Below are 26130 nucleotides of genomic sequence, written 5' to 3'. Positions count from 1 at the left end.
GACAGACAAGGCAGATTTTACTGATGAATAACTGGGGATCCAAACATGCCCTGGCCTCCTGTTTGGTGTGGGATCTTCCTGACTAGCAGGGCAGGCAGCGGCAGGCTGTGGGACCCCAGGAGAGCCAACAAGGCAAACGCTTGCCTGGACTAGGAGTGGGCAGTGTCTTTGAGCACAGACTGTGAGAAAGGAGCTTTGTGAACCCATGGGTTCTCCAGTCAGGTCTCCTTGGGGCCGGTGGGGGTAGGGTGGGAGCAGGGAAGGGGGCTGGATTAGCCCAAACCCTCGTCGGACCTCCAGACCTGCCCCCCACAAGAGTCTGTGGGCCAAGGGGCGGTAGTGGAAGGCTCCAGCTGGGCTCTGGGGAGTTACAAACCGGCCACGGGGATTAGTGAGGCTGAAAAGAACATTTGCCTAGGAAGGGAAAACGGGAAGTGAGAGGCTGAGGATAACGCTCTGTAAGTCCCCCGAGACCCACTGCAGACCAGTGCGGGGGGGGGGGGCAGGAGGAGGTGGTGCAGTCTGGGGCATCTTGACAGGTCCCCCACCCCAGCCTCACCCCTTCTCGCCCAGAACACAGCTGCAGCAGCTGCCCCGCCCACTCTGCCTGCGCCGCTTGCCATTGGCTGGAGTCAGGCCCCGCCCCGCAGAGGCGGCCTGCCATTGGCTTAGTCTTCGATGTTTGTGTGCTTGTTGGGGTGGAGGAGAGGCGTCATCCCCTGGAACTGGCGGACTTCCTCTCTCTGCTTGTCTGGGTCATCCTGTCTGCCCGTCGCTGGCCCCAGGCTCGCTCTCTGGCCCCAGCCCTCTCTCACTCCCTCTCAGCAGCTGTCTCTCTCGTGCCCGCTGGCCTGTCTCTCTCCTTCCCCGCAGTCGCCTCCTTCTCCGCCTGCCTGGGTGGCCGCCATGGGCCGGAAGCGGCTCATCACTGACTCCTACCCTGTAGTGAAGAGGAGGGAGGGCCCCGCTGGACACTGCAAGGGGGAGCTGGCACCAGACCTAGGTCTCTGAGGTGGGGGGACGAGGGGAGGGGAGGAGTGGACACGGAGGGACATGGGAGGATGTGGGTGGACATGGGCAATGGAGGAGGAAGTGAAGTATGTCCTCTACTTCCTACACCAGGCCTGGCAGCGGACGGCAGAAGCAAAGGGCTGGTGAAGGCTGGGGAGCAGTGGGACAGCTGGGAGGTGAGGGGCAGGGGACCAGCCCTGCAGGGCACAGGCCTGGGCAGGCCTGAGGAACAGTGTGTCATTGCAGGGGAAGAGCCCCAGCCCCTGAATGTGGATGAAGCCGAGCTGGAGCTGCTGAGGCAGTTTGACCTGGCCTGGCAGTACGGGCCCTGTACAGGTGAGGACGCCCTCAGGCCCCAGGAGCACATCTTGGAGCCAGTCCTGTCACCCACATGTCTCTGAAGCAACCCAAGCCCCTGTTCGACCCTCTCGGGCACTGTCTCCTGAGACGGGGGGGTGTGAAGGTCCTGACACACCCCTCCACACACATTCTCTAGCCTGCACTCTTCCTTGCCCTCCATGAGGTCCCAATGTCTTCTCCTCCCCCTGGGCAGGGATCACACGGCTGCAGCGCTGGCATCGGGCAAAGCAGATGGGCTTGGAGCCTCCCTTAGAAGTGTATCAGGTGCTGCAGACCCACCCTGGAGATCCCCGTGTCCAGTGCAGGTCAGAGACTGGCTGGGGAGGGCTTTCAGAGGAGTCAGGGCCTTCTCCGGGCACCACCAGCCTGCTGGCCAGGTGGGAGCTTCCCTGATCTGAGGGAGAAATCAATGCAATTGGGAGTCCTTGCTGAGCAGGCAAGAAGGTTCTACAAGGTGCCTGGCAGGAGTGCCACCTCAGGAGGGCAGAAGGCTGCTTTAATAGTTCTTATCTCTGAGCAAATGGTGGGGGAAGGGTGCATCCAGGGCCCAAGGGACTGTCTGTTCAGTACTGAGGAGTTGGCTAAGGACTACAGGCCGTAGCCAAGAACTGGGGCTGGTGAAATCAGATCAAGGGACCTTAAGTGACTTTCTCTGGTTTCTCCTCCCACCCTCCCCTTGCACAGCCTCTGGCATCTCTATCCCCTTTGAACCACCACCTAAGACCTCCTGCCCGCTACCCGAGAACCTCAGGACACAAACACGAGCCAGTTGCTGCCCTTCAGCTCAGCTCTGCTGTGGAGAATGTCTGGCAGGAAAGAGTCTCAAAGGGAAGGAAAGAAGCTGAATCTGGAAGTCTCCACGGCTCAGCCCTGCATTTGACCAGCAGGCTCCTGGAGCCACGTCTGAGAGCCAGTGCCGCTGAAGCCGAGCAACTCCGACGTGGAGAGTGGTCTCTGAGGACAAAGACTTGGCCATGACCCTTCCAGTGCTTGCCACTGTGGTCCTTGGGATGGGGTGGCAAACGAGGCGCAGCCTTAGGCAGAGCCAGAGTCAGACGGATGATCTAAGAGGGGGAGATTACTCCCCGCCTGAAGCTGGGAATCGAAGGGCAGAACTGGCTGAGCTCACAGGGCAAGGGGTTCACTGATGCTTATGAATAAAGAACACTGAGCCTGGAAGCCTGACCTCCAGTCTCTTACTGTGGCCCTGCCTGGGCTGGCAGCACCCAGCAGCTTGACAGATGGGAGAGAGCTAGCACCTCCCTTTCCTGCGAGGTGCACTGGCCTCTTCCGCTGCCTAACCCTAGACCTGAGAGGGAGGAAAGACACCTTTAAACACTAACGGCCGAGTCCTCACTGGAGCTGAGCAACCTCTGGCGCCCCCTGGTGGTGCATAGGGAAACGACTCTGGTCCCCTTCACTGACCAGCAAGGGAAAACCTACCAAACTGGTCTGCCCAGTGTTGCCCACCTCACAAAAATGGGTCCTTTGTCAGAGAAGGATCCATGGGCCCCATGGCTCATAAAGTGCAGACACACCTGCACATTCCAAGCAAGTATCTCTGCTTCCCACATGGGGGCCACCTGCATCCAAAGCAGGGCTGGGGGAAGGTTTCTACCTGCAGGACCTGCTCAGAGATGGCCATCATCTGAGGGGCTTTGGTAGAATTGGATGGTACTGGGGATGGAGGAGAACTGGCTGGAGCTGGAAACAATGCTTAGGGGACCTTGGGACTGTATGACATGGAGAATGGAAGCAGACTCCTTATATGCTGTTACCTTCATTTGATGGACCAGCCCTGCATCCTGGGGCAAAGAGAGACAGCCTTCTTAACTCCTGGGAAGCAGGCCCAGAGAGTGGCCAAGTGGCCTTTTTCACCCCCATTTTATTGATCACTGACCATGCTTCAAATGTCTTATCTCTAAACTTCCTAACAAGCCTGTGAGGTAGCTTTTCCAGAGAGAGAGAACTGAAGCCAGGAAAGGTTGTGCAAAGTTGCCCAGGAGCTCCAGCAGGTCGGTGGTGGCGTAGAGACCAGGGCTCCTCCTATCTGTACCATGCCCCTGCCCGTTTCTGAGCACCTGCTGCGTGCCAGGCTCTGGAGGGCCTCCTGGGGGTTGTTAGTGGTGAGGAGATGGACAAAAACAAACACGTAAATATTACGTCAGGTGGTGGTCAGTGATAGGCAAAATTAGGGTTAGAGGTCAGGGGATGCCAAAGGTGCTAGAGAGATTGGTCAGGAAAGGCTCTCTGACAGGGGACATCTGGGCAGAAACCTGAAGGAAGGACGGGAGCGAGCCTTGCACCTCTGTGAGTGCTCCAGACAGAAGGAACAAAAAGCACACCCCCCGCCCAAGGCAGGAGTGTTCCCGGCCTGGTCAAGGAGCAGCATGGCGGCCAGGGCGGCCGGGGCGGAAGGAGCCAGGGCAGCGTGCTGGGAAATGAGGCCAGAGAAGAAGCAGGTCTTTCCCACAGGGCCTTGCAGGCCAGGATAAGGAATCTGGATTTTATTGTGAGTGAGACAGGAAGACATTGGTGGTGCCAATAAATGACATAATCAAACTTCTGTTTTGAAAACATTACTCTGCTGGTAGAGAACAGATTGTGGGGTTGGGGGACAAGAGGCAGCAGAAGCACTCAGGAGGTTATTGGGGTTGGTCTCGTGAGAGGTGACGGTGATGTGGACCAGGGTGGGGAGATGGAGGGGGTAAGAAATTGCCGGATTCTTTCTGTTCTTCCTCTGAAGGGAGAACTGACTGACAAGACTTCCTGATCGGTTGGCTGTGGGGTTTAAGAGAGAGAGAGGAGCTAAGGATAACCCCAAAGGTTTTAGCTCGAGCAACTGGAAGGACAGAGATCCCATCACTAAGATGGGGAAGACTGTGGGAAAGGTAGGGTGGGGAATCAAGGGTTCAGTTTTAGACGCGTTGGACTTGAAGTCTGTGACATATCCAAGCGGAGATGGGGACTAGGCAGTGGACATGCAAGTCTGCAATTCTGGGGAGAGCTCTGGATTTGAGATAGAAGTTTTGGCGTCTTCTAGATGGCATTTAAAGCCATGAGTGTGGATGAGTTACCTGAGTGAGTAGAGATAGAGAGCAGAAGGGGTCCAAGGACAGCCCTGCTGCCTTCTACACTTAGAGACGAGGGAAAAGAGAAGAGGGCATGCAGCTAAGGAGACTGAGGGGTGGCCAGCAAGACTTGAGGAAAGTCAGGAGAGGGTGGGGTCTGGGAGGCCTGGCCAGAGGGTGTTTCAAGGTCTCAGATGCTTCTGAGAGGCTGGTAAAATGAAACCTGAGAACAGCACGATGGACTTGGCAAGGCAGAGGTCACTGGAGACCTTGATGAGAGTGGTTTCCATGGAGTGAAGGGGATAAGAGTGTGCCTGGAGTGGGGTCAGAGGGAATGGCAGTAGCAGTGGACACAGGGAGTGTGCCAATTCTTTCAAGGACTGCTTACTGTAAATGGAGCAGAGAAACGGAGTGGTAAGCAGAAGGGTGTGGGATCAAGGGAGGGTTTTTTGTTTGTTGTTTTGTTTTAGACAGAGTGATATTACAGCACAGTTACACTGTGAAGAGAGTGATCCAGTAGGGAGGGACACTGATGCTGCAGGAGACGGAGGAGGCAGCTGTTGGAGGGAGGTCTCTGTGAAGGTGAGAAGGGCCAGGACTAGCACATGAGGAGGAGGATGGCCTTAGAGAGGAGCGTCCACCATGACAGGAAGGGAGGCAGAGGACATGGGAGGAGAGGCGGGCAGGGGGTACGTTTGGGGCTGGGAACATTCGAGAATCAGATGTTTGCCGAGAGCCTGGGACGCTGGGAGGGAGCTGGGGTTTGCTAAGTGCCACCCGTGCCCTCCGCGGTGCCGAATCCTGCACTTCCGCTCTCTGGTGACTCCTCAGAACAATCTCATTAGTAAGTACTAGCCATGTTTCACAGATAAGGAAACGGAGGCTGAGAGGAAGACTCACTCAGTCAGGGCCTGAATTCTCACCAGGTCTGTCTTCCCACTCATCACCCTGCACCTGCACTCCCACTGGCACCTGCGCGCCGTGCTTAGGATGGTGTTGAAGACAGAAGACCTACCCTTGTGGAAAGTTAGAGAACAATGTAATACAAGTGCTCCCTCGGGGCAACTGGGAGCGGTATAGACACGGAGTTCTCAGGAAGGAGAGAGCACCACCCGGTAACGGGGCCCTCTCCATGGGGCCCTGGGCACAGGGACAGCCGCCCCCCGCAGCTTTGGTACTACCCCTGCCTTACTTCATCGGCACCGAGCCCCGTCCACTCACATGTCCCTGCTTCCCAGACCTTCCCCTGCAGAATGAAAGCAGACTCCCCCTGCCCTGGGGCTGGGCTTGGCCCAAGACACTTCCACTCTGAATATTCTTAGTAGTTCTGTGTTTTAGCTTACAAACCTTTGGCCAGTTTTGTGTTCTCCATGATATGTCTGGAGTAGCTGTTGTAACATTAAACAGATGAACTTGCTTATCAAGGGAATGAACTCTCCAGGAAGATGTGCCACGTGTGGCCTATGGGTGGCTTCATACACCTGATACGCCTGCCACCCCCCAGCCCAAGCTGAGCAGCACTGCAGAAAACACTGAACGAGCATTTACTGGAAGGAAATGGGAGGGCAGTGGCCCTTAGAGAGTAAGAGTCAGTGGGCAGAGAAGAACATTCTAGATGGAGGGATTGGGCTGTGCAAAGGCAACAAGGAGAGGCGGATGTGTGCACCCCCGGGAGAAGCGTGCAGACTGCAGACTCACTCTGCGAAAATCAGTGCAATAAAAAGCTAGCATTTCAGTGCTTACCACACATCCAACACTGTTCTAAGTGCCTTTTATCCTCACAGCAACCCTAGACGTGATTATCAAACTTTTTATGACTCAATTTTAAAGAGGAAATTCAGGCACAGAGAGAGATGAAGTACTTGCCCAGAGTCACACAGCCTCTAAGTATTGGGAATAGGGTTTGATCCCAGAGTCCGGCTCCAGAGCCTGCACGTGTATCATGCGGGATAAGGCTAGTGAAGTCAGCTGGAACCAAACACAGGGTCTTGAGCCTGAGGCAAAGGAGTCTGGACTTATCTCTGGTGATGACAGCCCCTGAAGTTTCTGAGTAGGAGAGAGAGAGGATCAAAACAGTCATTCTGGAGGGTCTGTCTGGCCAGGTATGAAAGAAAGTCTAGAGAGGGAAGAAACTGGGTGGGAAGACCAAGTGGGAAGCTATCAAATACTCAACACACAGGCACTGAGACCCTGGATTAGCAGACAGAATGGACAGGACAAAGAGCTATAAGAGATGTTGCAAAGGACGTTGGCAAGACTTGTGTTTGGGAAGGGAAGAAGCGGGGCAGCAAACATGACTCAGGTTTCGAGCTTAGGTGGGTGAGAGGATGCTGATGCCATGGGCAGAAAACGCAAACTGGGAGGGGAAGACAGGCTCAGTTTCATGCACGTTTAGTTTGCGATGATGACAGGACACCCAAATGGAAACCTCTAGTAGGCAATGGAAACCAGCAGTGAGGTCAGGGGAGAATGTGGTGTCCTGGGGACAGAGGGGAATCACCTGCGTAGAACTGACACTTGGGTCCATGAGCACGGATGAGTTCTCCCAGGGCAAAAAGAGACGGGAAGAGGGTGCGAAGACGGGACCAAAGATAGCACTCGGGAAAATTCTCTCTGGAAGAAGGTGGATGACTAGCAAACTAGAGGAGAGAGTGTCAGAGTGGCAGGAGAGTCGAGGCAGAGCAGTGGCCGGGAGGTGCTGGAGAGCTTCACAAGTGCTGGCGGCTGGTGTGCCACTGCCGAGACATCAAGGAAGACATTAGGAGGAGACGGGAAGGCTACAGGACGGCTCCCCCTAATTCTGTCCCCACATTTCCCACTTCCCTCTGGCCCTGTTCCATAGTTCTCTCTGGCATCCCCAGCTGTCACAGTAACCAGTGCCACACCCATCAATGAGGCCCACACCGATTCGTTCTTTATTGACTCAGGTGTGGCAACGTTTATCCACCCTCAAACTCAGACAAACTCACCAGTAGCATGAAGGCTTAAGGAGCTAATGTACCAAGAAACTAAGTAAACAAGGGAAAGGAACAGGTTTCGGAATTAATCTTGAAGTAGATGGAAGCCACAGCAGTGCGAGCTCGAGGCGGATTGGAGCTAACACCACCTCTAGGACCTATGGGATCCTGAATACGATCGCTAGTTTTCTCTGCAGGTAGGTCTCCAGTTCATCCACTGAGTCCAAACTGGAAAACAATGGCTTCGTGCTAGTCATGGCAGATGCAAATGATTTGAACCCCAGTCCATAAGCTCCAAGAGCTTACTGCAGTGGGAGAGAGGGAGAGAAAAGACGCGCAAGTAAATTCAAACATTGCCTCAAGACAGGTGTGAACCTGATGCTGTGGGAACTCAGACTTCCTGAAGAAGGCCCTTTAGCTGAGTATTTAAGAATGAGTAGGGGTTGCCACAAGGTGGACAAGGTCCTGGGTCCTTCTTGAGCCCTCCTTTGGCCTTGTGTCTCTTGACGGAAAAGGCATTTTCTAGAAACCTTTGGGGTGGATGCCTCCTTCACCTCACCTAGAGGTTCCAATGGCTCCTGGTCCTGCAAGTGCTACCCTCGATGGCAAGCTGTTTCTCTCTGTGCAGCCTTCCCAAAGAAGAGTCCCAGCGGTAACCCGTTTATATTTTATTACAGCACATGGCAACGCTACAAGATGTTTCTGCTAGAGAGTCTTTTGTCCTTGTCAGCGTACCTAGCACAGGGATAGCTGCATAGTAAGCACTCAAAGCTGATGGAACTTTCCCCCTTCACTCCTACCTACTGTTTGGCCTGTTGGCCCAGTCCAGCCTGTGAGAATCGTTTATGCACCAGTTGTGAAGGCCAGTTGTAAATGCCAGTGAAATTTGGTCTCCATCTGAGTCACTCCTCCCGGGGGTTGCATGGCTGTGATGGCAGAAGCCAGCTTTTCCTAAAGACTTCTTAGCAAGGAAGGCATCAAAGCTGTCAACTCCAGAAGCAAGCTCCTTTTCGTTTCCTGTTTCAGAGCCTGGGCCCCCACTGGGCCAGCCTGCTGAGTGCTCATCTGAGGTCCTCCCAGATGGGAGAGTAGAGCCCATCATCCCATCTGGAGTTCAGAGGACCATCCGGCCCACTTCCCTACATGCCCTCGAGAGCACGGCAGCCCAGGATGCTACTAGTCCACAAGGATGGGGTGTAAACTGGTATAACTCCAAGGAGGCCGATTTGGCATTATTTATCAAAATTATAAATGCACATATCCCTTTCAGTCCGTATCTGGAAATTTATCCTACAGATACACTTGTATGTGTAAAATAACCTATTATTTATTTATTTATTTATTATAGTACTGTTTGTAATAGCAAAGACTATAAACAGCCTAAATGTCTATCAATAAGGCACTGAGAAAGTGAGTTATGCTACACTCTGGATACTGTACTGTGAAAAAGTTCGAGGAAGCTCTTTGTGTGTTGATATAAAGTAGGATGATCTCTAAAATATATAGCTAAGTGGGGGAAAAAAGAAGGATTTATAGAACAGTGTGTATAACACGCTACAACCTGGGTAAAAATGTGTGTGTGGACTTCACTTGTATTATGCATACAATGTCTCTGAAGGGGCATCCAAGAAACTGATACCATCAGTTGCCGTTGAGAGGAAGGTAACTTGGTGGCTTGGAAACAGAAATGAGGGGAAGTTTTTCCTTGACCAGTATTTTTGAATTTTGAACTGTGTAACTATATGACCTATTTAATCAATCAATAGGAAAAAAGTCTTACCATGTCTATGTGGATGTATTTAACAGATATAAAAATAACAGAAACAATGCTACTCGGGTAAAAGGGTTATTGGGTCACATGTTGCATGGCTTTGTGGATGTCTCTGGACTCAAAATGCTGCACTCTTTACATCCTACTGGGAGAAGGGGGTCTTCTATGGGTCTTTATGGTGGGGTCCTGGCAGCGGGAAGGTCCAGGACTTGCTCCCTCTAGAAGGCCCATCTAATCTTGTACTAGATCCCTGCCAGCCACCTGGTACTGCCCCACCCTGGGACAACAGTCAACTTGTCAGGGTGACAGGTTTCACAAGAGTCCAAACATGATGAGTCCAGCTCATCGTTTTATTCATCTAACAAGTGCAGATGGGGCCCCTATTAGCATGAGTAGTGGGTGGAACGTACAGCTTGGGTCCCAAGCCTTGAAGAGTTTTCAGTCCTCCTTTAAATATATGAAAAGATGCTCAACTTCACTCTAAGACTGGCAAAAGCTGAAAAACTTGGGCCATATACTCTTTTGGCAAGGCTTAGGGGAAACATGCAGGAGCACAGCATGGCCAGCCTCTACGGAGGGAACTCGGTAGTACTAATGAGATGACGTCGCATTTACCTTTGACCCAGCAATCCCGCTTCTAGGAATTTACCCCAAAGAGACACTTTCACAAACATATAACGACACATGCACAAGCTTATTCACTGTGGCATTATTTGTATTAGCAGAATGTTGGAAACAACCCAAGTTCCTGTCCACAGAGACAGATTAAATTAATCCACCCAATGCAGTACTGTGAGCTATTAAAAAAAAAAAGTGAGGAAGATTTCCATTAGCTGATATGGAGTGACTTCCAGAATAAATTGTTAAATAAGTCGTACACTACCTGTTGTGTAAGATAGAAGGGGTAATAAAATACATATTTGAAAAAAGAAACATAGGAGGAGTAAACTAGAAAGGAATAAAATGTTTACTACTAGGGGTGGGTAAGAATGGGGTGGAAGAGAGGATGGGAGTGAGATTTCTCTAAGTACTGTTTTTATATGGTCTCAGTTCTTGAATCATATGAAATTTTACAGATTCAAAAATGTATCAAAAGAGATTTTAAAAATCCTAAAATTGAATACAAACAGTAACAAATGAACCGAACTGTATATCAAATTGATAAAATAACCACATAGAAAAAAGAATATAAGAATCAAGTAAATTTTAAATACAGTTCAGGGGTTTCCCAAGGATGACAAAAAACATCTTGTACTTTACGTAATAGGTTTGTTGTGGATAATGGTTTTGGTGTAGAAATTCTCAAACTGTTTTGCTCTTTTTGCATGAAGGATAGAAAAGAAAGAATAAATATATAGGTGCTGGGAACCAGAGATCGCACTGTGAAAAGAGGGAGATAAAATATGGAATGCGGGAAGGTGAGAATCCTGAAGAGTTGGATTTGAATTGGAGATTATCAGTATGTAGATTTAAAAATTTTTTAACTTTACTGAAGTATAATTTGTCTACAACAAAATTACAGATTTTAAGCATATAGTTTTGGTAAATGCTGCACGAATGTAACCAGCAACCCAATTAAGATCTGGAACATTTCCATCAGCCCAGAAAGTTTCCTCACTCTCCTTTGCATTCCATCCTCCCCTCCTCTCCCATCCTAGGCAATTTGATGTATAATCAAAGACGAGTTTTACCGGTTCTAGAACTTATATAAATGCCACCATTCAGCAAATCTGGCTTATGTATATCAGCACTTCATTCATTTTTGTTGCTCAGTAATATTCCATTGTATGAATATACTAAAATGTAGCTATCCATTTATCAGTCGATGAGCTTTTGGGTTGTTTCTAGTTTCGGGCTCTGATGAATCAAGCTGTTGTGAGCATTTATGGACAAGTCTTTGTGTGGGCATATGTTTTCACTTCTCTTGGGTAAATGTCAAGGAGTCGGACTGCTGGGTGGTGTAGCATATGTACACTTAACTTTATGAGAAACTGCTGATCTATCTTCCAAAGTGGGCCTACCATTTTACATTCCCATCAAGAGCGTATGAAAGTTTTAGTTGCCCCATATCCTATCAACACTTCATATCGTCAGTCTCTTAAATTTTAGTCATTCTATGAGAGTGAATCACTGTCTCGTTGTGGTTTTAATTTGCACTTTCCTAATGTTGGATATCTTTTCACAGGCTTATTTGCCATTTGTATATTTTCTTTGGTGAAGTGTCTCTTCACTTCTTTTGCCCATTTTAAAATCAGGTTGTTTGGCTTCTCATTATTGAGTGGTAAGAGTTCTTTACTATATTCTGGATAGACAACTTTCGTTAAATATATGTATTGTGAATATTTTCTCCCAGCCTGTAGATTGCCTTTTCATTTTCTTCACAGTCTCTTTTGAAGAACCAAACTTTTAAATTTTGATGAAATCTAACATCAATTTTTTTTTTATTTTAGAGCTTTTCAGGTACTAAGAAATATTTATCCAGCCCAAAGTAACAAATATTTTCTCCTATGTTTTTTTCTAGGTGTTTTATTGTTTTACCTTTCCATTTAGATGTAACATCTATTTTGAATTAATTTTCACTCTTTCATTCCTGATAATTGGTAACTTGTATTTTCTCTTTCAGTTTTGCTAGGGGATCATCAATTTTATTAATTTTTTCAAAGAACCAACTTTTGGCTTTGCTAACTTTTTCTGTTCTTCGTGTATTTTTTTATTTCATAATTTCTGCTCTTTGTTATTTTCCTCCTTTGGGTTTAGCTTGTTCTTTTTCTAGCTTATTTTATTTTATTCTTTTTTTGAGATATAATTCAAATAACATAAAATTCACCATTTAAAAGTGTACAGGTCAATGGTTTTTAGTATATTTCTGTGTTGTGCAATGATTGCCACTATCTAATTCCAGAACATTTTCATCGCTCTGGAAAGAAACCCTGTACCTGTTAGTAATCAGTCCCAATTACCCCCGGCCAACCACTAACTTACTTTCTGTCTCTATGAATTTGCCTAGTCTGAACATTTTACATGAATGGAATCATATAATATGTGGCCTCTTGTGTCTGGCTTCTTTCACTTAGCATAAGGTTTTCAAGGTTCATCCATATTGTAGTGTGTAACCACTCCATTCTTTTTTACAGCTGAATAGTACTCCATCATGTGGATATACCCCATTTTGTTCCTCCATCCATAAGCTGGTGGATATTTGAGTTGTTTCTACTTTTTGGCTATACGACTAACGCTTCTATGAACACTTGTTTTTGTACGAATATATGTTTTCAGTTCTCTTAGGTATATACTTAGGACTAGAATTGCTGGGTCACGTGGTAATTCTGTTTAACTTTTTGAGAAACTGCCAAAGTTTTTCTAACTTCTTAAGGTAGAATCATACAATATTTACTTTAAACCTTTTTATTTTGTTTTCCGATATAGGCATTTAAAGCCATACATTTTCCACTAAGCACTTCTTTAGCAGCACTACACAAATTTTGATATGCTGAGCTTTCATTATTGTTCAGTTTGAAATATTTTCTAAGTTCATTTGTTTTCTTATTTGACTCGTTATATGGAAATATATTCTTTAATTTCTAAATATTTGAGGATTTCCTAGATATATTATTTATTTATTTCTAATTTAATTCCATTTGATCAGAGAGCATATTCTGTGAGATTTTAATCTTTTGAGATTTAGTGAGGCTTTTTATGCCCAGAATGTAATGTAGCTTAGTGAATGTTCCACATGTGCTTGAAAAAAATGTGTTCTACAGTTATGGGGTAGAGTTTCTTTAATGTCAATTATTTCTAGTTGGTTGGTTGTATTATTCAGATTTTCTATATCCTATTGCTATTCTGTCTAGTTTTTCTATCCGTTATCAATAAGAGGAGGTCTCAAATCTCTATGATTGTGCATTTGTCTGTTTCTCCCTTTAGTTCTGTCAGTTTTTACTTCACTTTTTGTAGCTCCGTTACTAGGTACACACACATTTACAATTATACCTTCCTTCAGTTGACCCTTTTCTGACTATGAAATGTCCCTCTTTATTTATCTCTGCTAATTCTCCTTGTCTTGATGTTTACTTTGTTTTATATTGATGTAGGCATACCAGCTTTCTTGTGCTTTCTATATGCATAGTATATCTTTTTTCATCCTTCTACTTTCTATCTGTGCCTGTACATGAAAATTATATCTCTTTCAGATATCATATAGTTGGGTCTTGACAAGCTCTGCCTTTTAATTGGAGTGTTTATGTTTAATGGGATTATCAATACGGGGTTTAAGTCTGTGTTAGTTTTCTAGGGCCGCCATAACAAAGAACCACACACTGGGTGCTTTAAACAACAGAAGTTTATTTTCTCACAGTTCAGGAAACTAGAAGTGTGAGATGAAGGCGTCGGCAGGGCCGGTTCCTTCTGAGGGCTGTGAGGAAAGGATCTGTTCCAGGCCTGTCTCCTCGGCTTGTGGACGGCTGACTTCTCCCTGTGTCTTCACATTGTTTCCCTTCTGTGCGTGTCTATATACAAACTTCTCCTCTTTTTTTTTTTAAATATTTTATTTTTCCTTTTTCTCCCCAAAGTTCCCTAGTACATAGTTGTATATTTTTTTTAGCTGTGGGTCCTTCTAGTTGTGGCACGTAGGACGCCACCTTAGCATGGCTTGATGAGTGGTGCCACGTCCGTGCCCAGGATCCGAACTGGCGAAACCCTGGGCCACCAAAGCAGAGTGAACTTAACCACTCGGCGACAGGCCCGCCCCCAAATTTCTTCTTCTTACAAGGACACCAGTCATGTTGGATTAGGGTCCACCCTCATGACCTCAGCTTAACGTAATACCTCTGTAAAGACTATCTCCAAATACTGTCACATTCTGAGGTGCTGGGGGTTAGGATTTCAACATATGAGTTGGGGGGATAATTCAACCCATAACAAAGCCTGTCATCTTGCTATTTGTTTCCTATTTGTCCCACATGTTCTTTTCTTCCTCAGTTCTTTTCCTGCCTTCTTTTGAGGAACTGAATAAAATTAATATTATATTTACATATTATAATTCAATATTCAATATATTATATTAAGTTATATTATATTATATTTACATTTTATTTCCTCTCTTTGCTTTTTGATTATATCTCTTTTTATTATTTGTTAATGGTTGCCCTAGAAATTATAATACGCATCACTAATTTATCACAGTCCAATGGGGCTTCTTCACATTTCACAAGGATAAGAACCTCACAACAATATAATTTTATTTACTCCCCCATTTTTTGTGCTATTATCATATACTTTATTCCTACATAGATCATAAACTGTATCTTACAAAAATATTACTTTTTCTGTAAACAGATATTTGTTTTTTATGGAAATTACAAGAAAGAAAAAGCCATTCTTTTATATTTACCCAGACATCTATCATTTCTGTGGCTCTTCATTCTTTCTGACAAATTTAAGTCTCCAAATTTCCTTCCAACCTGAATAACTTCCTTTAGCATTTCTCATAGTGCTGGCCTGCTGGCAACAAATTCTCTCATCTTTTATTTTTCTTAAAATGCCTTTTTTCCCCCTCATTTTGGAAGATATTTTCATTGGTTATAGAATTCTAGACTGAATCTCTTCTTTATCAGCACTTTAACGGTGCGATTCCATGGTCTTCTAGCCTCCATTTTCTCACGTCATTGTTTCCCTAACGTAAAGTGCCTTTTTTCTCCACCTGCTGTCAAAATATTTCCTTTACCTCTGGTTTTCAGCACTGTGACTATGACGTGCCTAGTCTAGGTGTGACTTTCTTTGTGCTCATCCTGTTTGTAGTTTGCCAAGCTTCTTGAATCTGTAAGTGAAGGTTTCTCATCAAATTTCAGGATTTTTTTTCACCAGCATCTCTTCAAATATTTTTTCTTTCCCATTCTTTTTCTTCTCTCCTTCTGGAACTCCAGACACATATGTTAGACTGCTTGATGTTGTCCCACAGATCAATGAGGCACTGTTAATTTCTATTCGATATTTTTCTCTCTGATTTTCGGATGAGAACATCTCTGGACCTGTCCTTAAGCTCATGGCCTTTTCTTCTCCCAGCCTTCTCCTTCAATCTTCTGTTAACCTCATCCAATGGATTTTTCAATATATTTGGTTCTTTTTTACGGTTTCGATTACTCTGCTAAGATGCCCCATTAAGACCACCATATTTTCCTTTAAGTCCTTAATCACGTTTATAGTAACTGCTTTAAAGTCCTTGCACACTAACGTAAACATCTGCATCTTCTCCGGATGTGTTTCCACTGACTTCTTCTTGATTATGGGGCATGTTTTCCCCTTCCTTGAAGGACTAAGTAATATGCTGGACTTTGGGTAATACCATCTTCCTTTAAAGAATGCTGAGTTTTGTTCTGGCGGCAATTCATTTCTGGCAATTCTCCTTGAACCTTTCGTGTCTTGGTTTTAGGTTTATTACGCCAGGTCTAGGGTAGCCCTTATTCTTAGGAGGAGGTTAGCAAAAAGCTGACCCCTGTAAAGAGCCAGAGAGTAAATTATTTTCACGCCATATGGTCTCTGTCACAACCACTCAGCTCTGCCACTGAAGTGTGAAATCAGCCACAGACAATATGTAAACAAATAGGGAGGCATGGGCGCCTTTGGCCCACGTGGGCGAGACCCGGGCAGGCAATAATTTGCCGACCTCTGCTCCAGGTCACAGTCCTTAGTGCTCAGGCATGGCCTTTCCCGTGTCTCAGCCCAATACCCAGGGTATTACCGAAGTATTCCTCTCCGGCTAGGCCAGAACTCAAGTTTTCCCAGCACTGTGTGATCTTTAGTATCTCCATTCCAATCACAACTCCACAGCAGCAACTCTGCCAGGTCACACGAAGTCTCACCTTGCACCTGTGCTGCCCAGCCCACAGCTCAGGACCCACAGAGAACCCACATATGAACTTCTGGGTATCCCCCGCTCTGCACAGCTCCCACCTTTCCAGCACTGTGCCCTGCAATGTCCAGCTGCTTCAGCAGCCTCCAACTCTGATCTCTGCCTTCTCAGCTCAGCGGAACTGTTGTCATCTGCTTGGGCTCCAGCTCTGTGCTATGGTCAGCAAACTGTTCCCAGGCAGAGGGGCAGGGGCCAGGGTTAATGTGGGGCTCACCTTAAGGGTTTTCCTTCACTCACTACTCACAGTTCGACTTACTGTTCAAAGCCTAATAACAGTTGCCCTATATATATTTCTCAGTTTTGTAGTCGTTTAAATGGGAAGGCTCCAACATGGTCAGAAGCAGAAGTCCTAGAATTCAATGATTAAAGTACAGTTTTCATTCTCTGCCCATTGCAAAGGCCTGGAAGGAATAAAGCCCAGCAGCAACGGGCACCCAGAGCCTAGACCTTGGTTTCTGAATCTTTCCCACTTAAGAAACCAGAGGTCTGTGGACAAAGAGCCGACTCCAGGTTCAGGACAGGGAAGACACAAGGTGCGTCTGGAACATTATGTTGGGCTAGAAGGCACTAATGTGCTCAAACACTAATAGGAGCATGACAAAAGGACCTGGGACCAGCTTGAAGGAGCTCTCACCGGCCAAATAAAGGAAAATCTGAGCATCTCAAAGAATAACGATGGTAAGGGCTTATAACATGCTGAACAAAAAAACACATTAGCTGGGTGACACTAAAAAAGGAGACTAGGGAAAATTCTTCTTTACTGAAGAATAATACCTTATTATGTTTAATGCAGAAGGAATGATATAATTTTAAAAAACAAAATGAAATAATTTAGGCAAAGATCATTACTTGATACTGAAACCAATGACTAACTGCTGGAGACAGGATATTCACACAGTCTCAACTTACCACCCAACAGATTACTTATGACTGCAAAGGGTAAAGGGCTCCTTGACAACGGAGAGACCTAGCGGATACTGTCTTAACCAAATAGTCAAATTCAGCATTAACAATGAGATAAAGCAATATTATGTGACAGAGGTAATGAAACAGAAAGAACATATCACTTATCTAGTATTTGTGCAAAAAGGTTTAGCCTGAATCTAATTGTGAGAAAACATTCCAAACAAATCCAAATTGAGGAATTCTTCTACAAGACAACTAGCGTGGATTCTTCAAAAATGTCAATGTCATGAAAAACAAAAAGGCAGGAATATTCTAGATTAAAGAAGAATCAAGAGACATGACAAGCAAATGTAATCTGTGATCCCTGACCCGAATACAATTTTTTTTAAAGCTATAACAGAAATTTTAGGGATATTTGGAGAAATGTAATTATGGTTGGTAGTCTAGATAGTAATATTGCATCACTGTGAAATTTCTTGGTTGCTAAAGGAAACAGATGGGCGGTTCCACAGAAAGTTAAAAATAGACTTACCATATGATCCAGCAACTCTACTTCTAGGTATACACCCCAAAGAATTGAAAGCAGGGGTGCAAACAGAGGCTTATACATCAATGTTCACAGCAATATTATTCACAACAGCCAAAACGTGGAAACGACCCATACGTCTACCAACAGATGAATGGCTAAACAAAATGTAGTATACACATACAGTGGAATATTATTCAGCCTTAAAAAGGAATGGAATTCTGACACATGCTACCACACGGATGAACCTTGAAGACATTATGCTGAGTGAAATAAGCCAGACACAAAAGGACAAATATTGTGATTCCACTTATATATGGTACCTAGAATAGGCAAATTTATAGACAGAAAGTAGAGTAGAGGTTACCAGGGGGGATGGGGTACAGACTTTCTACTCATGATGATGAAAAAGTTCTGGAAATGGATAGTGGTGATAGTTGCACAACATTGTGAATGTACTTAATGCCACTGAATTGTACACTTAAAATGGTTAAGATAATAAATTTTGTGTTATGTATATTTTACCACAATTTTTTTCTTTTAAAAAAGGATATTGAGGTTATGTAGGATAATACCTTATTATTAGGAGACATGGGCCAAAATATTTAGAGGTGAAATGTCCTAATGCCTGCAACTTATTTTCAATGGGTCCAGAAAAAAAGAGAAAAAAGAGAAGGAAATGTGGCAAAAGATTAACAACTGGTTGATCTAGATGTAGGGTATATATGTGTTCATTGTACTATCCTTTCAACTCTTCTGTAGGTCGGAAATTGTCAAAATAAAAAGAAAGTGCTCAATAAATATTTTTAAATGAATAAATGAATGCAAGAGGGGACCCTCCCAAATAGAGAGAACAGTATGAACAAAGGGGAAGGGATGGAGAAAGTGTTTTCAAGGAATAGTCAGTAGTCTAGTTTGATTTGAGTGAAAGATGCATATTCGGACATTCTGGGAGATCAAGCCAGAAAGGTAGGCTGGTGCCAGATTGGGAAAGGCCCTGAGCAAAAGGACAGAGTCTGTACTGCACTTGGCAGGCAATGGGGAGTACCACCGACAGCGATAAACATGGGAGTAACATATAGGAAGTGATGCAATACTTCCAAGGATTAGTCTAGTCATGGTGCTCTGGACCCACTGAAGGGTGGAACCAGCTAGGCGGCTACTGCAGTAGCCTAGTCATCGGAGCAGGGACTTGGGCTAGACGGACCATCAGAATATGACAACTGATTAAACGTGGAAAGTGAGAGTTATCCCCCTGAGGTTTACACCTGGGTGGAGGAGAAGAGAGGAAACAGGAAAGTCATCAGGAGAGGCTGGTTTGCAGCTCAAGACTCACAGAGATGAATTGTAAGAAAAAAGAATGGGTTTAATATTCTCCCATCCTTCCTGTCAAAGGGATCCTTCACAGGTCCTCAGGCTGTCAAACAGGGTCCAACCAGAAAAGAATTCTCCACCGGACCAGCCTCACCTGGCCCTGCAACCCAGAGTGAACTGGTACCTGCAGTCCTTCTCTGGTGGCGTCCCTTCACCGGGTTCCCTCCCACTCAGCCTGCACATAGTTCCATCTTCCTGCCCTAACCTCCTCTCTTATCTGAGTCTTTTTTCCTCTGTAAGAGGAGGGGAATCAGAGATATGTGCAAGGAGTACCAGTCCTGCAGCCAAGATGGGCAACTCCTGAGAAGCTTAGGTGGGGGTGGGCCAGGGGTGGAGGGGGAGAGGGAAGACGAGAGAGCAGGGCTGAGGGGGACGGGGAGGCTGCAGCTGGATGGTGGCTATGGCAGCAGGGACGGCCTGCAGCAGATGTAGGCTATGCTCTAGCCAGCCCCACCTGCCACATGGGGTACCCAGCGGTACTGGGGTCGGGGGGTCTCTGCTTACCAGCTTGGGCATCCCACTGAACTCCAAAGATCCCATCTATTGCCCCAAACTAAGAGCGTGAGGTTGGCAGGAATGTGGACATCCTGACGAGGCAGCGTGCAGCCTCGCGTGGGAACATCTGGGACACCGAGACAATCAGACTGGACAAGGCTGGAGAAGGCTTCTAGCCGAGGCACCAGTGAGGGTGGAAGCCGTGAAGAAGGGCTCCTGAGGGCTCCACGGGATGGCAGTCAGTCCCCCAAACCAAGAGATGGACTGCACAGCAGCGTGCCGCCTGGGGAGACAGGCAGCTGCCGTCCTGGGCACAGCTGCCCAGCTCTAGGCCTCCTCAGGCCACGTGAAGATAAACTACGTGGGGCGCATATAATGAGCTCCATCTCCCACTCCAGCCTCCAGGGCCATCCTCCTCTGTCACCCCACCCCCACCCCCCGCCCAAGCACATCTGGCTTGAGTTAGGCCCGCATGTGGGGCCTTGATTTAGTCTGGGCTTGTTCCGTGTGCCCCTTCCTGCCACACCACCTCCCCACCTTTACCTCTGAGACTCACTGAGCTGCCACCAGGGGGGCCACTGGGGTGGGCTGCAGCATTACGACCCAGGTCAGAGAATCCCACGAGGCAAGCTTGGCCAACTTGCCTCCCCAACTGGTAGGAGAATAGCTTCCATATTCTTGGTCCTCTAGCCCAGATACAGAATCCCCTAAAGTGTCCCAGCTACCCAGGGTGGCTGCCTGGGAGTGGGCAAACCTGCCAGGGTACGGGGACGAGCCCCAGCTCTCTGATGGGACCTGCTGCCATGGGAATAAGGCCATGTCTAGTGAGCGCATGAGAGTGAGAGACTCTGGCAAATATGTCCCAGGATGGAGAGAAGCTGAGCTGGGCTGGAAGACTGAGGAAAATTGGCAGGAAGTTCCGGCTGAAATGGGAAGGAAGGAGAGTCTTGGTCTAACTTCAGGTTAACCTAGGACAGTGGCCTCACCAGTAGGCAGATGGCAGCCTTTCAGTGAGAGCTGAGGCAGTGGAAAGATCACTGGTCTCTATGCCATCATTTGGCTCTTTGACCTACAAGCTAAGAACTCAGATCCCTCAGACAGAAAAGTGAAAGTTGTAATACAAGACTTTCCACAGGGGCCAGCCTGGTGGCGTAGCGGTTAAGTTCACATGCTGTGCTTGGGCAGCCTGGGGTTCACAGGTTCAGATCCCGGGCACGGACCAACACACGGCTTGACAAGCCATGCTGTGGCAGGCATCCCACATATAAAGTAGAGGAAGATGGGCACAGATGTTAGCTCAGGGCCAGTTTTCCTCAGCAAAAAGAGGAAGATTGGTGGTGGATATTAGCTCAGGGCTAATCTTCCTCAAAAACAAGAAAAAAGACTTTCCAGCTGCTGTAAATTGTAAAAGATCAACATGCCCCTGAAGTAGGCTGACATAGGCCTCTATGGCAGGCACTGAGCTGCTGTAACCTCTCAAGCGCCAGGTCTGGAGTTATTAAGGCTCCTACAGCACTTAGCTCCACAGGCATCTTGACACACCCGACAGGCACTTACCTGCAGCCAGTGGAATGGGAGCCAACTGGAGAGGCAGGACGGAGAGGAAGAGCAGGGCTTCAGGACGGGAGCACGGATCGTCAGGAAGATGGTGGGACAGCTCAGCTTGGGTCACATCTCCAGGAAAAGGAGCATGTGTGGCCCCTAGAAGTCCCACACCATCCCATATCTAGGGACAAAACAGGCAGTCAGTGGTGCCCCAACCCTTCTTTGTTTGTACCCACTTAACCTTTCCCCAGCTTCCTTGTTCTGAGGATGACTGCACCCTCTGTGAGTGACAGAGGATCCCAGGGGGATGTCTAAACAGGATGCGGGATGGTTTGCCCTGGTCTCAAGCCACTCCCCTTTCAACGTTCTCTGCTTTTCCCTCCTCAAGTGACACTTCCACCCCAGGTCCTCAGAGAGCTCTCCACGCCCTGGGTCACTGGAGAGTTGCTCTGAGTGGTCTCCTGCAGTGCTAGCTCCTGGCACAAGTTCAGCCCTAGGCAGGATGGAAGGGCAGGGCCCAGAAATCAGCCTGAGGATGGTGCTGCTGAAGCCAACTTCATCCCTGGCAGCAGCTGGAGGCCTGGCAATCTGTTGGCATGGTGGACATAGTTTCCCACTCCCAGATGGGTCACAGATGAGAAAAAAAATGTCTCTGGGGGTAGGTGGGCCATAGCAAAAGAAGAGCCAAGAAGAGACACAAATGCCACCAGAGCCAAAGGAGTATGCGTCACTGGTCCTCAAGACTGCTTCATGATCCTGGGCTGCAGTTTCCACCCCTTGTGGTTGTTTAGCTCGTTTCCAGAGAAAGAGGCTCACAAACTCTCCTACTGGTTCAGGCGACCCTGTTCACTGGGCTCCGGGTTGGCTGGTCCTGCACTAAATACGCCAACAATGTGGCCCTTGCCCGATAATCACCTGCCTATTCACATTCTCCCCCTAAAAGAGTGGCTGTAAGAGGGCATGTGAGCCTAATAAAAGGGCCTCAGGGTAAGAGTGAGACCACCGCTTGGTTCCTCTCTGCAGGAAACTCATAGCCCCCGTTCCTTTGCTAACATTTACTGCATGCCATCCACGTGCCAAGGTGGGAATAAAACACTGACCAACTGACCAGGCAAGGGAAACAAAACAAAATAAACAAATGGGGCTACATCAAACTAAAACACTTCTGCACAGCAAAGGAAACCACCAACAAAACGAAAAGACAACCGAACAATTGGGAGAAGATATTTGCAAACCATATATCAGATAAGGGGTTAATATCCAAAATATACAAAGAACTCATACGTCTCAACAACGAAAAAACCAACAACCCAATTAAAAAGTGGGCAAAAGATCTGAACAGAGATTTCTCCAAAGAAGATATACAGATGGCCAACAGGCACAGGAAAAGATGCTCAACATCATTAGCCATCAGGGAAACGCAAATCAAAACTACAATGCGATATCACCTCATTTCTGTCAGAATGGCTATAATTAACAAGACAGGAAACAACAAGTGTTGGAGAGAATGTGGAGAGAAGGGAACCTTTGTATACTGCTGGTCGGAGTGCAAACTGGCACAGCCACTATGGAAAACAGTAGGGAGTTTCCTCAGAAAATTAAGCATAGATCTACTAAATGATCCAGCTATTCCACTGCTGGGTATTTACCCAAAGAACTTGAAAACACAAATGCATAAAGATGCATGCACCCCTATGTTCATCGCAGCATTATTCACAATAGCCAAGACTTGGAAGCAACCTAGGTGCCCATCAAGGGACGAATGGATAAAGATGTGGTGTATATGCACAATGGAATACCACTCAGCCATAAGAAACGATGAAATCCAGCCATTTGTGACAACATGGATGGACCTTGAGGGTATTATGCTAAGTGAAATAAGTCAGAGGGAGAAAGTCATATACCATATGATTTCACTCATAAGTAGAAGATAAAAACAATGACAAACAAACACATAGCAACAGAGATTGGATTGGTGGTTACCAGAGGGGAACGGGGGAGGGAGGAGGGTGAAAGGGGTGATTAAGCACATGTGTGGTGATGGATTGTCATTAGTCTTTGGGTCGTGAACATGATGTAGCCTACAGAGAATTTGAAATATATTACGATGTACACCTGAAACTTACATAATGTTATAATTCAACGTTATTGCAATAAAATTAATTAATTAATTAAAATTTTAAAAAAACAAAACAAAAAACACTGACCAAAACCCAGTCCCTGCCTCTCAGGAGCTCACCATGTAGTCAGGGCTAGAAATTTCTCCTCCACATCTCAGGGCTGTGAGGAGGGTGCCCAGAGTATCTTTTCCCTACTTCTTGGCATATCCACGTTTTCCACATCCTTCAAGGCCCCACTCAAATGCTGTGTGCTCCTTGATGCTCTCATTATATAGCCACTTAGCAGTGGCATCCCCTGCCTCTGAACGTTCACAGCACAGTTAGTCACCTTTCTCTCTCTCATGACACATCGCTTTCTACTTGTGTTATCTGTTTTGTATTCATAGTTATCTCCTCTACTAGACTCTATGTTTCTTGAGGGCAAAGAGTGTCTTATACATCTTTGTGTCCCTCAGAATACCCATCACAGTACCATGTACATAACAGGTGCTCAAAAAATACTCATGGAATACAGCTTCCACATAAACATGCCTGTTGGACGAGTGAAGCCTTGTTTATAAAGCTACTGGGAGTTCCCAGACTTAAAAAAAAAAAAAACCCAAAAACATTCTTTATCACTAATTTAAAACTCCTTGTTAGGATTTTCCCAATTAACACAAAGCTTGAACTCAATGCAAGTAGCATAAGATTCTTAGGTATTTCTTACAACTGTGTGTATCCAGGCTTATGTAAATGTTATAATATTATGTAAATATTATATTTCAATATCCAGCTGTTTCTGCATCATAATATGTAAGAGCTCACAACCTCTATGAATCTCGAGGAAGGGAAAGTATCTCCTGAACTACGTCGTGGGGGGTTTGCACGTCCCTAGATGCTGCCCCGTAGTGATTGACCCGGACTACAGCTGAAGTGAGGAGATACACCAGCTATGAGTGTCCAGCCTTGGGGAAGAAGATGCAGGCTTCCCCATCGGACTCTGCCTACATAACCATCCCGCCTAGGAGAATGGATTTGTCCAGCAATAAAGGAAGCGGCTCCAAAAATTCAAAAAAGGTCTCACAGTGGCTAAAGAACATTTTTTAAAATATCAGAAATGACACCTGGGACTTGAGATAGCGCTTGCTATGTGGAGGCCCCTGGCAAAAAACTTACATGCATTGTCTCATTTAATCTTCAAAAACCTGAGATGGTACTGTCACGACCTCGTTTTGCAAACGAGGAAACTGGGGCTCAAGAGATGTAACAACTTCATCCAGAGTCACATACCCAAGTTTCTCTGACTCTAGACCCTGAGCTTAAACCACCCAGTTCCCTTTCTTCCTTCTTGCACTTGGTGGGCAACTAGGGGCAATGATTCCATATCCGGTAAAAAGACCTTAGGGGTCACCTGCTTCAACCTCCTTACTTTACAGAGAAGGAAACTTGTCCCTGGGGTCGGAGAGAGTCAGGGGCTGCTCTGCAACGGAGTTGCACGTGCAGTGGAATTCCAGTCCAAGCCCGATTTGACAGAGAGGGAACTGAAGCCCAGGGAGGCTGAGCCCCGGGTCCCGGCTCCCTCAGAGGCAGAGCCGGATCCGACGGCGGGCGCCCGTTGCCCTGCCCGGCGCCACCTGCACGTCTACCTTCCGCGCCCGGCCCGCGCCCCGGGAGTACCTGTCTGGGCGCGCAGGCCCTCGGCCGGGGGTGACAGGCGCTGGCGCGGAGCGAGGGGGCCGTGCGGGCCGGAGCCCAACATGGCCTCGCCAACCCGGGCCGCCCTGGGCGCCTTGGCCTTGGAACGCCGAGGCCCCGGGAGCGCGGACGGCCGGACGCCGAGGAGAATTTGGGAGCGCTGGTCCCAGGAGGCAGGGCCGCCTGGCCTCCTCCCCTCAGGCCCCCTCCTCTGCGCCCCAACCGTCCGCAGACCCCCGTCCCAGCGCCGGGGAACCTGTGGGGAGCAACAGCTTCACGCTGGGCAGAGTTGAGCCGCCGGGACTCCGGGGGGCGAGGTTCCCATGGAAACGAGAGGGGGCTCTTTGCGCCTGCGCGGACGCGCTAGGCACGCTGGGAGTTGTGGTCTCGGGGCTGTCAGCCAGCGGCCAGAGGAACGGACGCAAGATGGCGCCCGAGCGTCGCGGTGGGATGCGAGTCGCTGGGATCCCAGCACCCCGGGTCCTGCCGGCGGAGGAGAGGCCGCGGAGGCCTGACAGGTAGTTTCTCCCGGCAGCCGCGGCTCGGAGGCGTCTGAGATGCAGGGTGAAGGGGCGGGGGCGCGGGCTTTTCGGCGCGTTCGATATTGCCGGTCGAAAACTTGTCCGGATGAGGGGGCGTCCGCTCGTGGCCGGTCCCAGCTGGGACCGAGCCGGGCCCGGCGCGGGGAGAACATTGTGAAGGTGGGAGCTGGCGCAGAGGGACCGGCTGCCCGGGGGCCGCGAGCTCCTTGTCCCAGCAAGTGTCAAGTCGGGGCTGGGCTCCTATGTCAGGTGGGAGTTGAGTCGGGGCTCCGTGAGCAGGGCTGGGTCTGACCCTCCGACCCACCTTGGACAGGACTGTGAACTCAATGCCTTGATTGCCCGGGAACCACCCTCTCCCCTCCCGAGTTGGACCTCTGGACTGAGATCTAGAAACTGGGACCTAATTCAGCCTCTATCAGAGTCTCAGTTACTTCTCTGGGCCTCAGTTTCCTTATTTCTAAGACAGTGGTCGTTAATGCCTGCCTTTTCTCCTCTGGCGGTGTTGCAAGGTTCATATCATGACACTGATGTGTAGGCTGGACAGTCCTTTAAGGACAAATAGGCATTACCATTCGCTGTAAATTGGTGCAACTTCTTGGAAGGAAATTAGGCAATGCCTTTCAAAATTACAAATGCACATAGACTGCTTCAGTAATTCTAGAAATGTGTCCTACAGTTTTAGTGGCTGTGGCACGAGAAAGTATATACATGCGTACTTAAGCATTACTTGGAATGGGAAAAAACCCCATAAACAACCTAAATGTTCATCGGTAAATGACCACTTAAATAAACGATGGGTTCCATAAAATAGAGTGTGTGTGGTTATTTTAAAAATCAAGCAGAGGGGGCTGGCCCCGTGGCCGAGTGGTTA

At 47.5% G+C, this 26130-nt stretch overlaps 2 protein-coding genes across 3 annotated transcripts in view; one reads left to right on the top strand and one right to left on the bottom strand.

Annotated features, from left to right (window-relative positions):
* Positions 1–25056, bottom strand: part of RAD9A (RAD9 checkpoint clamp component A) — a 59569-nt gene extending 34513 nt beyond the window's left edge. Inside the window, exons 1-2 of the mRNA XM_070565596.1 lie at positions 24700–25056; positions 20936–21104 (exon numbers count right to left, since the gene is read on the bottom strand). The gene's annotated coding sequence lies outside the window, so the exon portion shown is untranslated. The remainder of the gene's footprint in view (positions 1–20935; positions 21105–24699) is intronic.
* On the top strand, positions 683–2550 carry POLD4 (DNA polymerase delta 4, accessory subunit). Of its 2 annotated transcripts, XM_008533707.2 has the most exons (4): positions 683–1003; positions 1258–1347; positions 1565–1676; positions 2056–2550. In XM_008533707.2, exons 1-4 carry the CDS (start codon positions 907–909, stop codon positions 2078–2080), a joined length of 324 nt encoding a protein of 107 aa, XP_008531929.2. In that variant the 5' UTR covers positions 683–906; the 3' UTR covers positions 2081–2550. The 2 variants fall into 2 exon arrangements, with proteins under 2 accessions (XP_008531929.2, XP_070421701.1); XM_070565600.1 differs by lacking the exon at positions 1565–1676.
* Positions 25057–26130: the final 1074 nt, after the last annotated feature.

Source organism: Equus przewalskii, chromosome 11 (genome assembly GCF_037783145.1).
Source record: "Equus przewalskii isolate Varuska chromosome 11, EquPr2, whole genome shotgun sequence".
Taxonomy (NCBI): Eukaryota; Metazoa; Chordata; class Mammalia; order Perissodactyla; family Equidae; genus Equus; species Equus przewalskii.
Note: the sequence above shows the minus strand (reverse complement) of the source record. Positions and strands in the feature narration are given on the sequence as shown.